The 20,903-nt window shown below is 42.7% G+C and overlaps 1 protein-coding gene across 1 annotated transcript in view; it reads left to right on the forward strand.

The window, feature by feature from the left end:
• Nucleotides 1-10,245: 10,245 nt before the first annotated feature.
• The window catches only part of psmd3 (proteasome 26S subunit, non-ATPase 3), a 33,584-nt gene continuing 22,926 nt past the window's right edge, over nt 10,246-20,903 (forward strand). Inside the window, exon 1 of the mRNA XM_069906830.1 lies at nt 10,246-10,527. Coding sequence (XP_069762931.1) covers nt 10,368-10,527 — 160 coding nt within the window. The 5' untranslated portion in view covers nt 10,246-10,367. The remainder of the gene's footprint in view (nt 10,528-20,903) is intronic.

Below are 20,903 nucleotides of genomic sequence, written 5' to 3' on the forward strand. Positions count from 1 at the left end.
GGCGCAGCAGTTAGCACAATGCTGTAACAGGGACTTGCATTCGAATCTGGTAGTGTCTGTAAGGATTTTGTACATTTTTCCTGTGTCTGCATGGGATTCGTCCCATCCTTCAAAACATTGTAGGGTAATTGGGCGGCATGGGCCAGAAGGGCCTGTTACCATGCTCTATGTCTAAATTTTAAATTTAATTTAATTACCACTTTAATCATCTCCATTTGCACATTTTTTCTGTCATTTTATTACTGAATTATTAATAAATGTTAGTCTTCTGTTAAATAACGCTCTTGAAAAAGTACAAAATATGATTATAAACCTGTTAAGTGTAGAAGTCTCAAAGTATAACCACTTTAGACTTGGAACAGTAGTATGCACTCAAATGTTGCTTCTTATGTGGGCCAGCCAGCCATTTTCACCAAAGCCAATTGTTTATGGCTTTTCAAGGTTGAAATGATTTAGTCACTAAAAATAAGCCCCCTGAGGTCCAATAATCCAACTGAATAGCATCTTGGGGGATTTCTCAAAATCACTCAAAGTAAACCTTGCATTGAAGCTGACAGGCAATTTTTAAATTTGATCTTAAATCCAAGACTAGAACTAGTACAGATATGGCTGATGTTACCACATCTGACTTTGGATTTGATGACTATTCAGTAGTTTTGTGGTTTCCATTATTAACAAGGTGAACACTGCCATGGTGCATTCATTTTCTAGCCCTGGATCATTAGGCTTCTACTTTGAACAGTAACAACCAAACTCTCACCGCTCTCTTGTCTGATTATCAGTACAAATCGGTGAACTTTGCTTGCTCTTTATCTCACTGGAACTGCTATAATGCAATAATGCATTTTTGTCTGTAAGTCATGACTCTGAGAAATGTCTCTGCTGTTTGGATTCTAAATGGAATGAAGTTGGGCAGGTCCAACCCAATTCTGACTGGGCAGCTCTGAAATGGCCTTAGCAGATTCACTTGAGACTGCAAGACCTTTGTTGGTAAATCATTTGCACTGAGATTAAGGTGCGTTGGGACATGGTGGATCTTTGCCTACAGCCTGGTGTCATATTTGCAAAAAGTGACAAAGTAATACCCTCAAATAACATGAGCCTCTCTGACAAGCACAGAATTCATGATCTCGCTCCCAAAACCAATTTAAACATAACAGAAAAGCAGGTGATTAATCAAAGATGCATTACATAAATTATAAGAGACTGACAATGCTGTGAAAGATAGCTGACACATAATATAATTTGGTGTGTAGAATTTAGATATATACATCTGCAGGCTTTACAGTATAAAGTGATTTTGACAGCTGCATATTAGCTATCTACTTGATGAGCGTAATGGTTAGCACTGCACCATTACAGCATCAGGGACTTGAGTTCAAATCCAGCAATCTCTCAGGAATTTGTACCTCTCCCTGTGACTTGTGTGGATTTCTCCATTTTCACCAATGCCAATTGTTTTTGGCCATTTGGGGTTGAAATTATTTAATCACTAGAAATGAGGCCTAATGATCCAACTGAATAAGAGTCTTGAGGAGTTTCTCATAATCACTCAAACCTTGCATTGAGGCTAACAGACCCTAGTTTCCTCCCACTCTCCAAAATGTGCAAGGTTGGCGAGGTTAATTGGGTGTAATTGCCAAAACTCTCTGTTTATGCAGCTCAGCTGATGGTATTTGGGTTTCGGAGTGAGCAGGTGATTGGTTCAAGTCCTGTTCCAGAGCATTGGATCAAAGTGAGCTCTATGTTTCAAGACTGAAGGATTATTGTCCTATAAGAGGTGCCCTTACATTGAGCCCATGGCAGTGAATGTCAACAATTACTGGTTTAAATATGATTTGAAGTATAAGGTAAACCATGAGCTCTAAATGTATCACAATTTTTATCAATTGAAATAAACTAGAATGAATTTTTAAAATTGGAAAATAGTTATCACTAGCAACTCTTCCTAATTTTCTTACTCATTTCAGATTTGACATGACATCACATACAACCCTGAAATTCCCTTTTCCTGCGGGCGACGCAAAATTAGCTCTTATTTATAGTGAGGAGAAATGGCAGCTGTTCCCATTAGTAGATGGTTCAAGCACAAGGCAGCACCCAGCTTAAAGATACATCATGTATGCACTCTGACAGTAAATCTGATCTGAATCTGTATTCTCCCTCCATCTGCTAATAATTACCCTTGTCAGATTCTCCCACTCACACCAGGGGCAATTGGTGGGAGGAAACAGGAACACCTATAGGAAGCCCACCTGATTCTGGGAGAATGTGCAAACTCCACACAACATTGGGGGTCAGGGTCGGATACAGCTCACTGTGTCACTCTGTAACCAAAATTCATCGTGTCTTCAAACTATCATGCTTTCAGCCACGGCATTTCAACGTGCATGCCCAATTCGATGATGTGCAATAGAATAATCAATAATGGTCATGCTCAGCAGGTCAGGTGGAGGGAGAGACAGGTAATGTTTCAGATTGATGACCTTTCATTAGAATAGGTTCGAATCTGGGGAGATTTTAACTCTTTGGACTCCAGCCATTTTTAATATTTCATAATATATGCTCTAGACTGATTCCATGGGTAAACTTACAGTACCAACCAGCTGGTGGTTAGCACAACGCCCTTAAAGTACCAGTGCACAAGACTGGACCTGGGTTGGAACCCGGTAAGGAGTTTGTACGTTCTCCCCGTATCTGCATGGGTTTTCTCTGAGGTCTCCAGTTTCCTCCCAGCCTTCAAAAATGTACCGGGGGTGTAGGTTAATTTGGTGTATATCGGGGGTAAATTGGGCAGCATGGACTCATGGACCGAAATGACCTGTTACCATGCTGTAAGTTGAAATAAAAACAGTCCAGTTAAACACGGACATGAAGTATATACACGTTAGTACTCCCTGAAAACTGGGACATGGAGTCCAAAGGGTTAAGATGCAGACAAGAGGGGGGAACAGAATGGCTGCAGTGCTGTGGAGTACAAGAGAGGAGAGGGAGAGTGAATAATGCAAATTAAATGGTGGCTGGTTTGGGAGGTTGGTGAAGGTATGCTCATTTTAGCTGGTGTCTGGAGGAGGTGTAAATAAAGGAAGATGAATATGCGTAGAGGAGAAATGGGTAAAACAATGTTGAATCTGTAAGAGAGGCAACACTACTGGGAATCCATTAAAAGGGAAATACTCAAGCTGGTCAAAATGTGTGGAGAGAGTAAAAGAGTTAGTGTGATAATACATAACTTTATATTGAAACTGACCAGCTCTGATACTGAAAAGCAAGTTATCTAAAATTGTCCAGTGCAAGTCCTGAAGAAATGTACAAGCAAGCCAGATCACTGATAAACAACCTGTGAAAGATGAGTTTGCCATAGGACCATACCAGTTAGAGATTTAAGTTACTGTAGGGGCTCACCACTAGGCAGGCGAACTGGCCCTGCTTGTAAGCCACGCGGCGGGGCTGCCGGCCAAAATGGTACTATCAGGGGTGTTCCCTTCCTCCCAGCACGGGGCTCAGAAGCCCACGCTGGGAGACCACATGATGCCCAGGTGACATCAGCACCCTCCAGCGTGGTTCTCAGCCAGGTGCAGGCTGGGAGTAGAAGTACATCCCAGCAGCCTGCAATAAACTAGTCTGCTCACTGAGCTCAACCCGTCTGGTTGTGTGTGTTCTTTCAGTAGCAGTGTAGCTGCCGCTACAATTGGTGACCCCGACTGATTCAAACGTCTTTGAACCCATCACGAGCGATCCTGGGATCTGCGCAATAGCCATGAAACTGCCTGAATTCTGGGTTCAGGAGCCGGAGACCTGGTTCGGCCACGCGGAGGCTCAGTTTCACCACTGCCAGATTTCGTCCGACACAACCAAATTCTACCAAATTCAGCATCCACCTGCCGAGGACAAATACGAGACCATCAAGCAAGGGCTTACTGGATCCCTCGGACTATCCAGACACCAGCGTGCCGCTCGGATGCTGCAACTCGACGCCCTGGGGGACAGGTCCCCAATGGAGGTGATGGATGAGATGCTCGTGCTCATGGGTGAGCACACCAACTGCCTACTCTTCGAGCGCATTTTCCTCGACCATGTGCCCAGGCACATCTGGCCGCTGCTGGTCCAGGAGAGCTTCACCGACCTGAAGAAGGTCACCCAGAAGGCCCAAGAGCTATGGCTCACACAATTCCCGGAGGGCTCAGCGGTCCAGCAGGTCACGAGACAAGGCATGACCATGCCAAGCCCGCCCCTACTGCTGCGGTAGAGCATCCGGCCCCTGCAGGGGCCCATAAGAGCATAACCAAGGCCACAGCATCCACTCCAGGCCTCTGCTTCTACCACCTGTGCTGGGAGCCAAGGCTCGGAAGAGTCGTCAGCCCTGCGCATTTCAGGGAAACGACCAGGCCGGCCGCTGTTAATGGCTGCGGCAGCTGGCCAAGGACACAGCCTCCTCTACCTGCGGGACTCAGTCAGCAGCCGGCGGTTCCTCGTTGACACTGGAGCCCAGATCAGTGTCATCCTGGCCACGGCCGTCGAGTCCAGGAACTGACCTCGTGGACCTCCCCTCCATGAGGGCAATGCAACAGAAATTCGGACGTATGGAGACAAGACAGTCCACTTCCAGATCGGCCAACGAAATTTCGCGTGGATGTTCACCGTCTCCTTCCTCCCGACTGCCATCCTGGGTGGGTGCAGACTTCCTCCTCACACACGGGCTTCTGGTGAACATTCGAGGTAGGTGCCTGGTGGACGCCCGTACCTTCCAGGCCATTCGCCTCGACGCCTCCTGCTCAGAGCAACCGCAGATGGCCGTGATCAGCACGCCCAGAGACGAGTTCCGGCGAATCCTGGACGAGTTCCCGACACTCCTCAAGCCACAGTTCTCCGCTTTCTCACCGCGCAATGGGGTGTTCCACCACATCCCCACCCTGGGCCCACCGGTTCACACCAAGGCACGCCAGCTCCCGCCTGACAAGCTCCAGGTGGCGAAGGAGGAGTTTTCGCACCTGTTGGAACTGGGGATCATTCGGCGGTCCAACAGCCCATGGGCCTCACTGCTCCACCTGGTCCCGAAAGCCTCCGGCGGCTGGCGTCCCTGAGGAGACTATTGACGGCTCAACAAGGCAACAGTTCCTGACCGTTACCCCATCCCTCACATCTAAGACTTACGGCCAACCTGCACAGTGCGAGGGTTTTCTCCAAGGTTGGCCTGGTGCGCGGATATCACCAGATCCTGGTCCACCCTGAGGACATACCCAAGACGGCCATTATCACCCCCTTTGGCTTGTTCGAATTCCTGCGCATGCCGTTCGGGCTCAAGAATGCCGCTCAGACCTTCCAGCACCTCATGGACTCTGTGGGCAAGGACTTGGATTTTGTTTTAATTTATTTGGATGACATCCTCATCGCCAGCAAGGACCAGGCGCAACACAAGACCCACCTATGCACCTTTTTCTACTGGCTGGCCGATTTTGGCCTTACCATCAACCTGGCCATGCCAGTTCGGGAAAGAGTCCATGCAGTTCCTGGGCCATACCATCATGGCTGAAGGAGCCACACCCTCATGGCTGAAGGAGCCACACCCACCGCCGCAAAGCTCGTCGCTATTAAGGAGTTCCCATGCCCGGACAGCCTCAAGGGGCTGCAGGAGATCGCGGATATAGTCAACTTTTACAACTACTTCATCCCGGGAGCTGCACGCATCATGCAGCTGCTATTAGCCCTCATCTCAGCCAAGTGCAAAACGCTCGCTTGGAACCCAGAAGCCTGGGTCACCTCACCAGCGATCAGGGCGCCCAGTTCACATCTGCGCTCTGGGCACAGCTCACCAACAGGTTGGGAATCCAGCTACACCGCACCACGGCCTACCACCCGCAGGCCAATGGACTGGTCGAACGTCTGCACCGCCACCTCAAGTCAGCACTCATGGCCTGCCTCACTGGTCCCGACTGGGCAGACAAACTGCCTTGGGTGCTCCTGGGCATCCGCTCCACTCCCAAGGAAGATCTGCAGGCATCATCTGCTGAGCTGGTCTATGGTGCGCCGCTGGCACTACCTGGTGAATTCGTCAACGCACCTCACAATCCCCAGCGGTCGCTGCACGAACTACTTTCTTACCTAAGGGCATGCTTGGACTCGTTCAAACCCCCACCGCCGCCCAGGCATGGCACCCACCCGTCTCACATTCCCGGGTAACTGCTTTCTGCGGAGTACGTTTTCGTTCGGCGGGGCCCAACTGCGGCACCTCTACAGCAATTGTATGAGGGGCTGTACAGGGTTGTGCAGCGTTCCAGCTCCATGTTCACTCTGGACATTGGCGGTAGGCGGGAGCTGTTTACCGTGGACAGGCTGAAGCCAGCACACCTCGATCCCACTAAGCCTGTGGTCGTAGCCCAGCCCAAGAAGCAAGGCCGCCTGGCGAAAAAGGACATTGGCGTCGGTTCTGGGGGAGGGGTGTGTGGCCGCTCACCACTAGGCAGGCAAACCAGCCCCACTTGTAAGCCACACGGCGGGGCAGCCGGCCAAAATGGCGCTGTCAGGGGGTGTTCCCTTCCTCCCAGCACGGGGCTCAGAAGCCCATGCTGGGGGACCACGTGATGCACCCAGCAGCCTGCAATAAACTAGTCTGCTCACTGAGCTCAACCCATCTGGTTGTGTATGTGTTCTTTCAGGCGCAGTGTAGCTGCTGCTACATTACTTTCATTTCTGATCTTGAAGGATTTAATGTGCTAATTCAAAAGATGGAATCTTTGAGCTTAAATTGGACTTCATTTCTTAAGGGTTTTCATCAGAGAGGTGGGAGTGGGTTGGAGCATCAGACATTCTTACCGAATAAATTGAGACATTTTGCATAGCAGTCTTTGGTCATATTGTGAATAGTACATTAAAATAGAGGAACTGTATCATTGTTTCACTTGGAAGGGTTCCTGGATATTGTCAGCTGATTGTACAAGTACGACCCGATGAAACAGCGTTCCCCGATCCTCGGTGCAAAATATGCAGACACACAACCAGACATAACACACACACAGACAGACAATACATATGTAGGACAGGTATTTCGTCTATACTAATAAATAAATATTGTTTTGTACAAATGAGAGACAAGTCATTATAGCATCTCCCATGATTGCATGGGAAGGAGCCATGAGATGGGTTGTGAATATTGTCGGAAATAGGAAAATGAACAGGCAGATGTTGAGGTTGAGCGAATGGCCTCTCTGGAAAGAAAAAAGGAATGGAGAGGCTGGTGTGCCTGGTGATAATATATCATTGGAGTTGATGCCTTAAATAGATTTCATTTTGAGCTTCATGTGAAGAGTTTAACAGGCAGAGAGAGGAGGAAAAAAATTCAAGGGTGTGCTCAAAGTCAGCACGAAGAAATGTAACCTCTCCTGACACCAGGGCATTCTGCATCGTGACTGCTCAATGTGGAGGAAGGAGCTGTTGGAACCAGGAGCACACACACATATCATTTGTAAGAGGCAGGAAGAGCGCACCCCTCACAAACTAACCACCTGTGGGAATAATCCACACTTCTCGTGTTGGTCTTATCAGCTAACACAGAAGGCACAAAACCAGAGTGGAAGTAAGTGGACTTTGATCTCGAGGGACTGGCTGGGGCAGGGATGTTGACCTGAGCCATTAATTCTTGTTTCTCTTCCCACAGATACACCTGACCTGCTTTTCTTGCCTACTTTAATAGAGAGCCAATACGGTGTGTCTAAAGCAATGCAAGGACCCATTAGAGCAGGGGTGTCAAACTCAAATTCACAGAGGGCCAAAATTAAAAACTTGGACTAAGTCGTGGGCCAAACTAAATATTTATTGAAAATTTTCAACAACATCTGCATGTTTTCTCTTTTTTCAACATATGTAATGTTAAACTTTTTCTTATTAAAATAAATGTTTAATAATAGTTTTGGTTAAACTCTTTCCAGAAGAAGCATTAACAAATGAGAAATAAAATATTCAATAAATAATATTTCTCTATAGCCTTTAAGCTCCTTTTAAATGTATTTTCTTTCCACAAGCCAACAAGTCAAAAAAATAACAACTTGCTTCAATGAAAATCCAATCTTTCAACTATGAACAGTCCAAAGTGAACCAAAGAAAATATTAATCCAAGCTTAGCTTGCTACACTGTGATTTACTCTGATGCACCTGGGTCTAAACCAGATACTTGGCATCTCTTCTTAGATGCAAGTTCATCAAACTCTGGGGTCAGAGTCTGCCTCCCACCTGTCTTGAAAGGTCCTGTTTTCTGTCTTTCGTTTGGCCATTTTCCGTAAGGGGTTTATTACGTGTGAGTTGGGCGACAGGTCGCAGATGCTAATGAAAGTAAAGAGAGGAGGTGGGGGCGATTAGCGGGCTGACGTCAACGCATTTGCAAAGCATTCTGGGATTTGTAGTATTAGCTGTGCATGCGCTATACTGGCACGGCGGCCAGCGGGCCAGCTCTAATACATATTTGATATGATCTTGCGGGCCAAATATAATTATATCACGGGCCAAATGTGGCCCGCGGGCCTGAGTTTGACATGTGTGCATTAGAGGAAGAACATCAACAGTAGTGCTGAATGACCAAAGGAATTGCTCAAACTAACCATCCAAGACTTTTATTTATACAAAACAATATGTATTTATTTGTATAGATGAAATCCTTGTCCTGCATGTGTATTGTTTGTCTGTATGTGTGTTATGTCTGGGTGTGTGTCTACGTGTTTTGCACAGAGGACCGGAAAACACGGTTTTGTCGGGTTGTACTGGTACAATTGGATGCCAATAAACTTGACTTGATGCGCATTCGTTAGGAATGTTACAAATAACACTCAGTGACTCTGAAGGGATTCTCTTTGGTACTGTAAGGGGCGCTGGTCAATACTAATGTGACAACATGAAAGAAGGCAGAGAGTTAAAATCTATCTGTTACATTTCTCCTCTTCTTTGGCTTGGCTTCGCGGACGAAGATTTATGGAGGGGGTAAAAAGTCCACGTCAGCTGCAGGCTCGTTTGTGGCTGACAAGTCCGATGCGGGACAGGCAGACACGGTTGCAGCGGTTGCAGGGGAAAATTGGTTGGTTGGGGTTGGGTGTTGGGTTTTTCCTCCTTTGCCTTTTGTCAGTGAGGTGGGCTCTGCGGTCTTCTTCAAAGGAGGTTGCTGCCCGCCAAACTGTGAGGCGCCAAGATGCACGGTTTGAGGCGTTATCAGCCCACTGGCGGTGGTCAATGTGGCAGGCACCAAGAGATTTCTTTAGGCAGTCCTTGTACCTTTTCTTTGGTGCACCTCTGTCACGGTGGCCAGTGGAGAGCTCGCCATATAACACGATCTTGGGAAGGCGATGGTCCTCCATTCTGGAGACGTGACCCATCCAGCGCAGCTGGATCTTCAGCAGCGTGGACTCGATGCTGTCGACCTCTGCCATCTCGAGTACTTCGACGTTAGGGATGAAAGCGCTCCAATGGATGTTGAGGATGGAGCGGAGACAACGCTGGTGGAAGCGTTCTAGGAGCCGTAGGTGGTGCCGGTAGAGGACCCATGATTCGGAGCCGAACAGGAGTGTGGGTATGACAACGGCTCTGTCTACGCTTATCTTTGTGAGGTTTTTCAGTTGGTTGTTTTTCCAGACTCTTTTGTGTAGTCTTCCAAAGGCGCTATTTGCCTTGGCGAGTCTGTTGTCTATCTCATTGTCGATCCTTGCATCTGATGAAATGGTGCAGCCGAGATAGGTAAACTGGTTGACCGTTTTGAGTTTTGTGTGCCCGATGGAGATGTGGGGGGGCTGGTAGTCATGGTGGGGAGCTGGCTGATGGAGGACCTCAGTTTTCTTCAGGCTGACTTCCAGGCCAAACATTTTGGCAGTTTCCGCAAAGCAGGACGTCAAGCGCTGAAGAGCTGTCTCTGAATGGGCAACTAAAGCGGCATCGTCTGCAAAGAGTAGTTCACGGACAAGTTTCTCTTGTGTCTTGGTGTGAGCTTGCAGGCGCTGGTCAATGCTAATGTGACAACATGAAAGAAGGCAGAGAGTTAAAATCTATCTGTTACATTTCTAATGTGACAATAAAGAGGAAAAAATCAATTGCAGATTATAAAAACTGTAAGTTGGTGCCTTTACTTTGAATACATTTTAGATGTGAATTCTGGACTTTGTAATAAGGAAGAAGTGACAAGGAGGAGTTTGGCCGCAGTTCCAGGCATCGTGACGTCGGCGCTCCCTGACGAGGCTGTAGCGACTGGAGGCGCCGCTCGATTGGCAGCGCCTGGCGACTTCCCGGCGGGCAGTGCGTGGCGCGGCCTTATTGTGCTCAGTCATCGTGGCCGCGGTGAGCAGGGTGGGTTTAAGGCAGGTCATTGCGGCAGCGCGCAGCACCCTCCCGGCGCCATGAAGGACACGGCGGGGAAACACAAGGCCAAGGAGGCGGCCGCGGAGAAGGCGGCGGGCCCCGACGTGGAGATGCGGGACGTGTCGGCCGAGGCCGGCGGCGAGCAGGGCGAGGGCGGCGACAGGAGCCAGAAGGAGCTGGACCTGCTCACCCTGGAGGGTAACGGTTGGGGTGGGAGTGTGGAGGAGGGGAGGGAGGGGGAGTGTGGAGGAGGGAGGGGGAGTGTGGAGGAGGGAGGGGGAGTGTGGAGGAGGGAGGGGGAGTGTCGGGGAGGGAGGGGGAGTGTGAGGGAGGGGGAGTGTGGGGGAGGGGATGGAGGGAGGGGGAGTGTGGGGGAGGGGATGGAGGGAGGGGGAGTGTGGGGGAGGGGATGGAGGGAGGGGGAGTGTGGGGGAGGGAGGGGGAGGTTGAGGAGGGGGGAGAGGGGGAGGGGATGGGCTGGTGGAGGGTGAAGTGGCTGGGTGAAGTGGCTGGTGGAAGTGGGGGTGTTGAGGCTCCATGGGGCAGAGCCCACACGATGCAGAGAACATTGTACAAAATGAAGGCAATGTCGAGCCTGACTCCAGTGCCTTGACCCTGATGAAATATTCTTGCTTTTCATAGTAGTTTCAATGGAAGAAATAACTTCATTTGATGCACTGACTAAAATGTGTATATTATATTCGTGAGACTGGTTTGTAGTGAGGAGTAAAACACAAAAGTCTGCAGACACGATTGAAGTAAAAATGCAATGCTAGAGAAACTCAGCTAGTCAAACAGTGTCGTTTATGTAGCAGAGATACATGTACAGCGTTTTGGGCTTGAGAGACCCATTGAAAGTGTCTTTGTATAGACCTATTTCTTTATTGAATGTTGATTATAAAATTATAGCAAAAGTGTTAGTTAAGTATTTTCCCAAATTGATACATGTTGATTAAACAGGTTTTATTAAAAATAGAAATACTTCAGATAATATTCTTTGATTGGTCAAAGCATATCAACAGCAGCCCAACCATTCAATGGTGGAGGTGGTGCTTGATGCGGAAAAAGCCTTTGATAGGGTCGAATGGGATTTTTTATTTAAAGTATTGGAGGAGTTTAAATTTGGCCCTTTTTTTATTGGTTGGGTTAAAGCTTGAAATACGAACCCGACGGCTAGGGTGGTCACAAATGGTCAAGTTTCATCATTGTTTAAATTGTCGCATTCAACTCGACAAGGTTGTCCATTGTCACCAGCTCTGTTTACATTGGCTATTGAACAATAAGAGGGATGAGAGTTATGGATGAAGAGTATAAGATTAATTTATTTGCAGATGATGTTTTGATATATTTAACAAACCCAGAACAATCACTGCCACGTTTGCGGGAATGTTTATTACAATATGGAACATTATCTGGATATAAAGTTAACTGGGACGACTATTCAGAGTATAAAATATTATAAAACTGAAGTGGTCTGATAAAATTAAATATTTAGGAATAATTGTAAATACTGAGTATCAATCTTTATACAAGTTAAATTGTGTACCATTATTAAAAAAGATTAATGCAGATTTAATTAAGTGGAAAGATCTTCCGTTAACTTTAATTGGTCGAGTTAACTGTATTAAGATGAATATTTTTCCTCGTTTTCAATATTTATTTCAATCAATACCATGTTCTCTTTCAAAGAGTTTCTTTCAGGATTTAAATAAAGTTATGAGAGAATTTTTATTGAAAGGTAAACTACCATGGGTAGCATTATATAAACTTGCTTGGAAGTATGCTTCAATTACCTCATTTTCAAAATTATTATGAAACCGCCCAGATGAAATTTAATAGTAGACTGATGTATTTGGACCAGCCCCCGAGTTGGGCTAAAGTTGAGATGGCTTGTATTTCTGAAGTCGAGGTGTATCAATTTGTATTTCGATGGAATGTAAATTTGTTGAGTGAACATAATATGCCGATATTAAAACATCTATTAAAACTGGATTAAAAAAAATAAGATTTTATGATCAAAAGGTAAATTGTCAATTTTAACTCCATTATATAATAATCAGCTTATTTCTTTGAAGGAGTGTTTTGATATTGCTGAAAATTCTTTTTGTTTATTATCAACTTCGAGCTTTGGTGAAAAATATGTATGGTAGAGAGATGATTCTACCTGTATTGACGGAAATTGATGAATGGTTAATTATAACTTTTTACATCATTTGTATTTAACACCAGAGAAATTGAAAAAATATGGTTTTAGTAATTCAGGTTCTTGTTTTAGATGTGTATGTACCGGAACTTCTTTTTACATGCTGTTTGGTCTTGTGTGCATGTACAACCATTCTGGGATGAAATTAAGTTAATTTTGGAAAATTTATATAATTTTAAGTTACCATTAGATCCATCTATTTTTTTAATGGGTTATATGATTCCTTTAAAGGGATTAGGGTTGGAAAATTTTCAAATTCCATTTATATATTTAGCATTGTCTGTAGCTCAAAAATGTGTAGAAAGTACATGGAAAGATAATATAGTGGTTAATATAATGCGATGACAAAATGAATTGAAAGCTTGTATTGTTATGGAAAAAATTACATATAATCTGCATGACAATTATTTTTTTATTAATAAGTGGTTATTATATTTGGAATATATGCATTTAGATATATTTTGATTTATTATAAACTTTTAATTTTATATTAGCTCTCCTTAAAAGAGCTGGCTGAGGGGGTGGGGATTTGATTTTTTTTTCTTGTTATTTTATTTTTTAAAAATATATATTCATATAAAATTCTTTATGGAATATATTCTGTATTACTATTAATGATTCTTCAAATAAATAAAGTTCAATAAAATAAATTTAGATATACAGAAAGGTGACAGACCATTTTGGCCCACAAGTCCATGCTGCCCAATCAACCTTCACGTCCAGTATGTTTCGAACGGTGGGTGGAAACTGGAGCCCCCAGGGAAAATCCACACAGACACGCGGACAAAGTCCAAACGCCTTACAGAACGGGATTCAATCCCCCATCCTATTGCTGGCACTGAAAAGGCATTACGTTAACTGCTACACCAACCATGCTGCCTACCTACCTGTGAGACCACTTTCAGGGAATTGTGTATCTGTTATTCCAAGACGGCACTCCTCAGTGTCCTGCCATTTACCGTGTATGTCACACCATGGTTTGTCCTTCAAAAATGCATCCTTATCTTTGCTATACAAAGTACACTGTTTGACCTGCTGAGTTTCTCCGGCATTGCATTTTTACTTTATTCATGGTGTCTGCCACTTTTGTGTTTTTACCTCAACATGATGCAGCCCCATTCCCTCTTCTATTTCATCATCGAACCTACCTAATCCTGACCTATTGAAGTCATAAAACTGTCCGGTAGTTGGGGTTGGAGGTGACGAGTCGAGTATAATTGTCATATTACAACTGGGAGTAAAACATGAAAGACTGTGGACACCGTGATTGAAATTAAAAATAGTTCTGCAGAAACTCAGCAGGTCAAACAACATACTTTGCATCGCAAAGATAAAGATACATTATGAACGTTTTGGGCTTGAGCTGTTCATCGGGTTATGAGCAGAATGTACGCAGATGCTGGACTGTAGTGCCTTAACCCTGATGAAATATCCGTGTTTTTCATAATAGATTCAATAGAAGAAATAACTGTTCATTTGATGCACTGACTAAAAGATGTATATTCCATTCACATGCATAACACTGTTTTGTGGTGAGGAATAAAACACAAAGGTCAGTAGACACCGTGATTGAAGTAAAAATGCAATGTTGGAGAAACTCAGCAGGTCAAACAATGTCCTTTGTACAGCAAAAATAAAGATGCATTTTGGAAGGACAAATCAAGGACAGACACACGGTAAATGTTAGGATTCTGAGTGTGGTAGAACAGATGGATCTGGGAATACAGATACATGATTCCCTGAAAGTGGTTTCACAGGTGGATAGGGTTGTAAAGAGAGCTTTTGGCATATAGGGATCGTAAATCAAAGTATTGAGTACATAATTTGGGGTGTCATTAGCCCCTTTTCCACTGGCATCTCAGTTAATTGGCTGTGCATTGTCCTGGGATAGGAAGCCATTTGTGCTGTTTCCACTGGGCCACCCTTAACTGGGACACTAATTGCTTTTCCACTGAACACAACTCATCCCTGGGGATCGGAGTGTTCTACCTTCAACTGGAAACAGGTGACTTTCTGCTGTCCCTTTTCCACTGGGGATATGAGTAGGGGTGGAGGTGGTTCAATCCCCAGTGTGAAATGGTATAATTTGACACTGTTACAAGTCCAGGGGACCCCAAAACCCAGCAGCAATCAAAATTCACCAAGACAAATGGTTACTAAAACAAAAGTTGCTTTTAATTTTCTTTAAACTTAAAAACAAGATCAAACTTTAACACTGCTATTAGCTTAACCCCCTTCTAATTCTAAGCGCACGTGTATGTAATATGTATATGCTCAGGAAAGTTCTTTGATTCACAGTCCAATCTCACTTCTCACTCTTCCAAGTTCACTGGTATCGGGCAATTCTTGTACTGTGCACAGAATTTAACATTTATGAATGCTTAAAGTTAAATGGTTACTGCTCAGGAAAGTTCTTTTTGGTTTCAGAGAGATTTATTGCTTCTTGGGGACACACACAAACTGATTCCCTCTTCAGTGTCTTGCCGAAGAAACTTGCCCGATCATGGGTTTTCCAAATGATAATCTCTTCTTCCAGGTCACCACAGAGTTCTCTTGTTTCCCTTATTTCAGGAGAAACACTCCAGCCAGCCATTTCTTGTAAGGACCACAAGGATTTACCACAGGCAGAACTCAACCCATCTTCAAAATGGGGTCTTCCACAGGCTGCCAGCTTACCATGTTGCAGCTTCCAAAAGCCACTGCAGAATAGTCTTCTCCCTCTCTTTGAGAAATCCTGTTTGTTCTTTCCTCTCTCTCTCTCTGCTTGTAAAAACCAGAACTTCTTGCAGGGCTAACCCAATCCTTGAAAGATCTTTATCAGCCCTTGAGCTGGAGCTGGGACTCTTCCATTTGTACCTGCTTTTTGAAATTCCTTCTGAAACAATTTCATTGTCTTGCAAAGGCACAGGTACCTTAATGTCTCACTTTCAGCAAAGCTCTTGTATTTTAAATGAGATTTTTTTTGTGAAGTGACCTACACACTAAAACCCCACAATTTCTCTTTTAAAGACATTAATATATAATATAAAATATATAACCCATAATAGTGCTGACATTTGGACAGTGTTCCATTTCCAGTGACCCTGACCCAGTAAATTCCCATTTAATTCCTGGGACAGGTTGCTAGTAGAAAAGGGGCTATTGCAGTGTACTATAAGATATTGGAGAGGCCAAATTTGGAGTATTGTGTGCAGTTTTGGTCACCTAACTACAGGAAAGGCATCCTGTGCAGAGAAGATTTACTAGGATGTTGGAACCATAAAATGCACAGAAAACGGGCCCTTCTAGTCTGCTGACCATCATTCCACGAGTCCCATTGACCTCCTTCCAATCCATAACCCTCCAGACCTCTCCCATCCATGTATTTATCCAATTTATTCTTAAAACTTGAGAGTGAGCCCGCAGTTACCACATCAGATGGCAACTCTCTCCACGCTCCCACCACTAATGTTCCCCCTAAATCTTCCCCTTTCAGCTTAAAACTATGACCCCTCGTATTTATCTCCTCCAATCTAAGTGGAAAAAGCCAACTCGCATCCACTCTTTCTATATCTCTTTTTCTTTCTTCTTCTTTGGCTTGGCTTCGCGGACGAAGATTTATGGAGGGGGTAAATGTCCACGTCAGCTGCAGGCTCGTTTGTGGCTGACAAGTCTGATGCGGAACAGGCAGACACGGTTGCAGCGGTTGCAGGGGAAAATTGGTTGGTTGGGGTTGGGTGTTGGGTTTTTCCTCCTTTGCCTTTTGTCAGTGAGGTGGGCTCTGCGGTCTTCTTCAAAGGAGGTTGCTGCCCGCCGAACTGTGAGGCGCCAAGATGCACGGTTTGAGGCGATATCAGCCCACTGGCGGTGGTCAATGTGGCAGGCACCAAGAGATTTCTTTAGGCAGTCCTTGTACCTTTTCTTTTTCTCTTTTATCTCTTGTAAATCTCCTTGTTCTAAGGAATAAAGTCCTAATCTGTTTAATCTTTCCCTGTAACTCAACTCCTGAAGAACCAGCAACATCCTAGTAAATCTTCTCTGCACTCTTTCAATCTTATTGATATCCTTCCTGTACCAGAACTCCACACAATATTCCAAATTTGGCCTCACCAATGTCTTAAACAAATTCAACATAACATAAATTTTTATTGCAGTTGAATACTTTATCAAGCTTCTACAAGTCACTGTGGGAAATATACTGACTGGTTGCATCGTAGCCTGGCTTAAGAATTTGAATGTCTGGGAATGCAGAAGGCTGCAGAAAGAAGCAACCACAGCCAGGCCCATTACAGGCTCTGCCCTCCCATCCATTGTTGCCACTGTGGATCTTCAGTGAATTCTTTGTTTGTGTACTATCAAATTAGAGCATTAGTGAAAGATAATTTTGAAAGAGAAATGAAAATTCCTAAGTTAATGAAATTTGAGTTTATGATTTCTCATTTTTCAAATAAGGGTTTTATTTCTGAGATTTATGCATTGTTACAAGACACTATGGATAAAATAATTTTAGATAAATGTAGGATTAAATGGGAAAATGATTTAATTTGTGATATTAATCAGGCTGATTGGGAGATTGTGTTTTGATGGTGTGACTAAATTGCTTAATGTAAGATATAGTATGATTAATTATAATTTTTTGCATCAGTTATATCTAACCCCCTGAGAAATTGAAAAAATATGGATTTAGTAATTCAGAGTTGTTTTAGATGTGGATTATGTGTGGGAACATTTTTACATTCAGTTTGGCTTTGTGATAAGGTTCAATCATTTTGGCATAAAATTAGGGAATTTCTTCAAAATTTGTTTAAAATCCAATTTTTGTTAGATACAAAAAAATTTTTGTTGGGTTATATTGCTCCATTTATGGATTTGGGGTTAGATAAGTTTCAGCCAGCATTTTTTTGTTTAGCATTGGCTGTAACACGTAAATGTGTTGCGATTTCTTGGAAAGACGAAGTTGAGATAAATGTCAATCGTTGGCATAATGAGTTGAGGTCCTGTATTTATATGGAGAAAATAACATACAACTTGCATGATAATTATGACTTTTTTGTTAAGATATGGTCGCCTTATTTGAAATGTATGAATTTAGCAATATCTTAAACTGCTGTATGTGTTTCTTTTATTTTCTTAATGCTTCCCTTGTGGAGTTTGCTGAGGGTGGAAGGGGGTGGGATAGTTGTAGTTTTTATTTTTATATCACGGACTTTGTCAAAGTTTTTGTTTTGAAAATATTAAATAAAGTTTTTTTTAAAAAAGTAGAACATCCTATTAATGACAAAGGTAAATCCTTCCATTTAATCAAATCTGCTTTAATCTTTCTCATTAATAGTACATAATTTAAATTATACAATGATTGAATATGTACATCAATCTTTACACTTAAATACTTGATTTTATCAGTCCAAAATATTCAAAGTGCTTCATTGACAAGATATCCAATATGCTGCAAAAGATCAATTTCTTCCATCTCCACTCTTTCAGTCATCGGTTTTATCCTGGAGTACATTTCTAGAAATACTGGCTCATGGAGGAATGGATCAATATTTATCGTATTTTCTTGTGTAATCGTCACTATTATGTAATAGTCAACAACCCCCCTTTATTTGACCCAAAATTTGTGTTTTGCAATGACCGTGTAAAAGTTAACCCCCCTCCCTCCTTTTTTGGCCCCAACTACTCGCCCATCTGTGCTCCCAAAGCTCCGACTGCAGACTCACCACCCAGTCCCAGCCATCCAAGCTACCATATGAGCACACAAGCAGTCCTAACCGTGGTCAAAAGTAGTATATATATGTAAAAGTCGACTCCCCTAAATTTGACCCAAAAAATCCAAATAATTCAATGATTACACAAGTTGATATGGTATATTTGTCTCATCTCCAAAGGTCATTCTTCTCTGGAATTCTTCATACCCACCTTCAAAATAATAATGAGTTTATTCCCACGTATATTGTATAAAGTATATACGTACTGAAAACCTTCCTTGCTGGAACCAAAAAAGTACTTTATTTATTTATATATATATATATATATATATATATATATACACTTTTACTGTATTCTAAAGTTCAAAAATCCAGATTGCAGAAATCCAGACCACCTGAGAATACGAATTCACAAATATTTTTAATTTAGTGGGCTAAATTTGCATTAGCACTGCAGATCCACAGCGGCAACAATGGATGGGAGGGCAGAGCCTGTAATGGGCCTGGCTGTGGTTGCTTCTTTCTGCAGCCTTCTGCATTCCCAGACATTGGCCAATATGAAGCTACATTCAAAGGTTCTCTTTTTTTATTTTTGGTATAATCATTATTATTGCACTTAAACACGAGTCTAGTAAAGCTTGTTCTTGCGTTACCTGATGAAGAACATCCATGAATAAAGAGGACAGATCATCATAAAAAAAACATAATCTCCTGGAGACCCCGTTAGACATTTGTTGAATAACATCCTTTATTTCTAAATCTGTAAAAGGAGAGTCCAGTTTCCTCAGATCCTCTTCCCCTAATATTGGCACATTTATTTCTGACAAAAAAAGAACTCCCTCAGAAGCATATAATTTCTGGTAAAATGATTAAAAATTGGTCATTGATTTCCTGAGGTTTAAAAGTAACTGAGTTATCTTTCCTCACAGCATTAATAGTTCTCGATGCTTGTTCTGTTTTCAATTGCCATGCTAAAACTTTATGGGCTCTGTCCCCTAACTCATAATAACATTGCTTAAATCTTTGAATCAAACATTCAAATTGATATGTTTGTAGTGTATTATAGTGTAACTTCAATTTAGTCAAAACTGCCTTATTATCCTCTGTACAATTCCTCTGAGATTCTTTTTCCAAATCAGCTATCTGTTTTTCCAATGACCGAGTCTCTGCCAAAAATTTATTTTCCTTTGATGCATAGCTAATAATTTGATCATGTAAAAACTCCTTCAAAGCATCCCATAAAGTAAAATTACTCTGAACTGTATTCCTATTCAAGTCCAGAAAAGAAGCAATTTGATCCTTAATGAATTTTACAAATTTTGGTTTTTTTTCCAATAACATTGCATTAAACTTCCACCGAAAAGTTGATTGAATAACTTCTGGCCCAACACAAGAAATAACAATGAATGGTCAGAAATTATTCTACTCTAATATTCAGCTTGAATAAAACGAGATTGCAAATGTGCTGATGCCAAAAAGAAATCAATCCTTGAAAATGAATCATGATGCAAAGAATAAAATGAAAAATCTTTCTCCAAACCGCTATCAAATTTAAGTTTTTCATCAAGGAAGCCAATTGGACTGCTGCTTTTGATTTTTTTCAAGATTTTTGGAGATTTATCCAATAATGGATCTAATACACAATTGAAATCTCCCCCAATCAAAATATTTTCTTTAGCTTGACTCAGAGTTAAAAAAAACTTCAGACACAAATTGTTTGTCATCAACATTAGGTGCATACACATTTGACAAAGACCATGACTCAGCAAACAATTTACAATTAATCATTAAAATTCAACCAGCTGTTTCCACCAAAGATTCAAGTTCAAATGCTATTTTCTTGTGAATCAAAACCGCCACTCCTCATGCTTTTAAATTGAAAGAAGATGAAATTACATGACGAACAGTCTCTCTTCAATTTCAAATGTTCTTTTTCAGTTAAATGAGTTTCCTGCAAAAAATCAATATTGACTTTCATCTTTTTTATACAGGCTAAAACACGTTTACGCTTAATCGGGTTGTTTAAGCCCTGCACATTAAATGTTGCAAAATTCAAACTAGACATTGTTATCAGAATAAAATAAACCCCCCCTTCTAGTCTTTCAATCCACAAAAAAACCAGCTCCTTAATTTAAAAAAAACTTTAAAGCACCCCTTGCTAAATAAAACAACCACTAAACCCTCCCCCCCCCAAACAAAATAAAGCTTACACAATAAAAGGTAGAAACTACAAAAGTAGTAACTCTCCACTAAACTGGGTGTGGAAAGAAATAAAATCCCCCCCACAGGTGGTGGATGACTACCAAAAGCTTCAGCGACATCCATTTCCACCCTCCAACCGGACTTACAAAATTATAAGTCTAAGGCAGCTCACAACCCCAATGTATTCAATCCCAAGGCTTGTTCCGGATCATCAATATCAATTAAACTCTGACATATTTGCCTTCCCGTTCCCATTTCCCTTCTTCTTATCAGGTGTCTTCCTCTTAGGAGGAATAGTACCTTTCAGTAGCCGTGTCTGGCAAAGAACTGGCGAAAAATTAAAGCATCGTGATCACTCTCAAAAACTGTGATTGGAAATCACCCTAAAAGATCTTCAAAACTGCAGGGTATCTAAAAGAAAATTTATAACCCTTCCTCCAAAGCACCTCTTTAGCAGAATTGAATTCTTTATGCCTTTTAAT

This window comes from Narcine bancroftii, chromosome 12, assembly GCF_036971445.1.
Source record: "Narcine bancroftii isolate sNarBan1 chromosome 12, sNarBan1.hap1, whole genome shotgun sequence".
NCBI lineage: Eukaryota > Metazoa > Chordata > Chondrichthyes > Torpediniformes > Narcinidae > Narcine > Narcine bancroftii.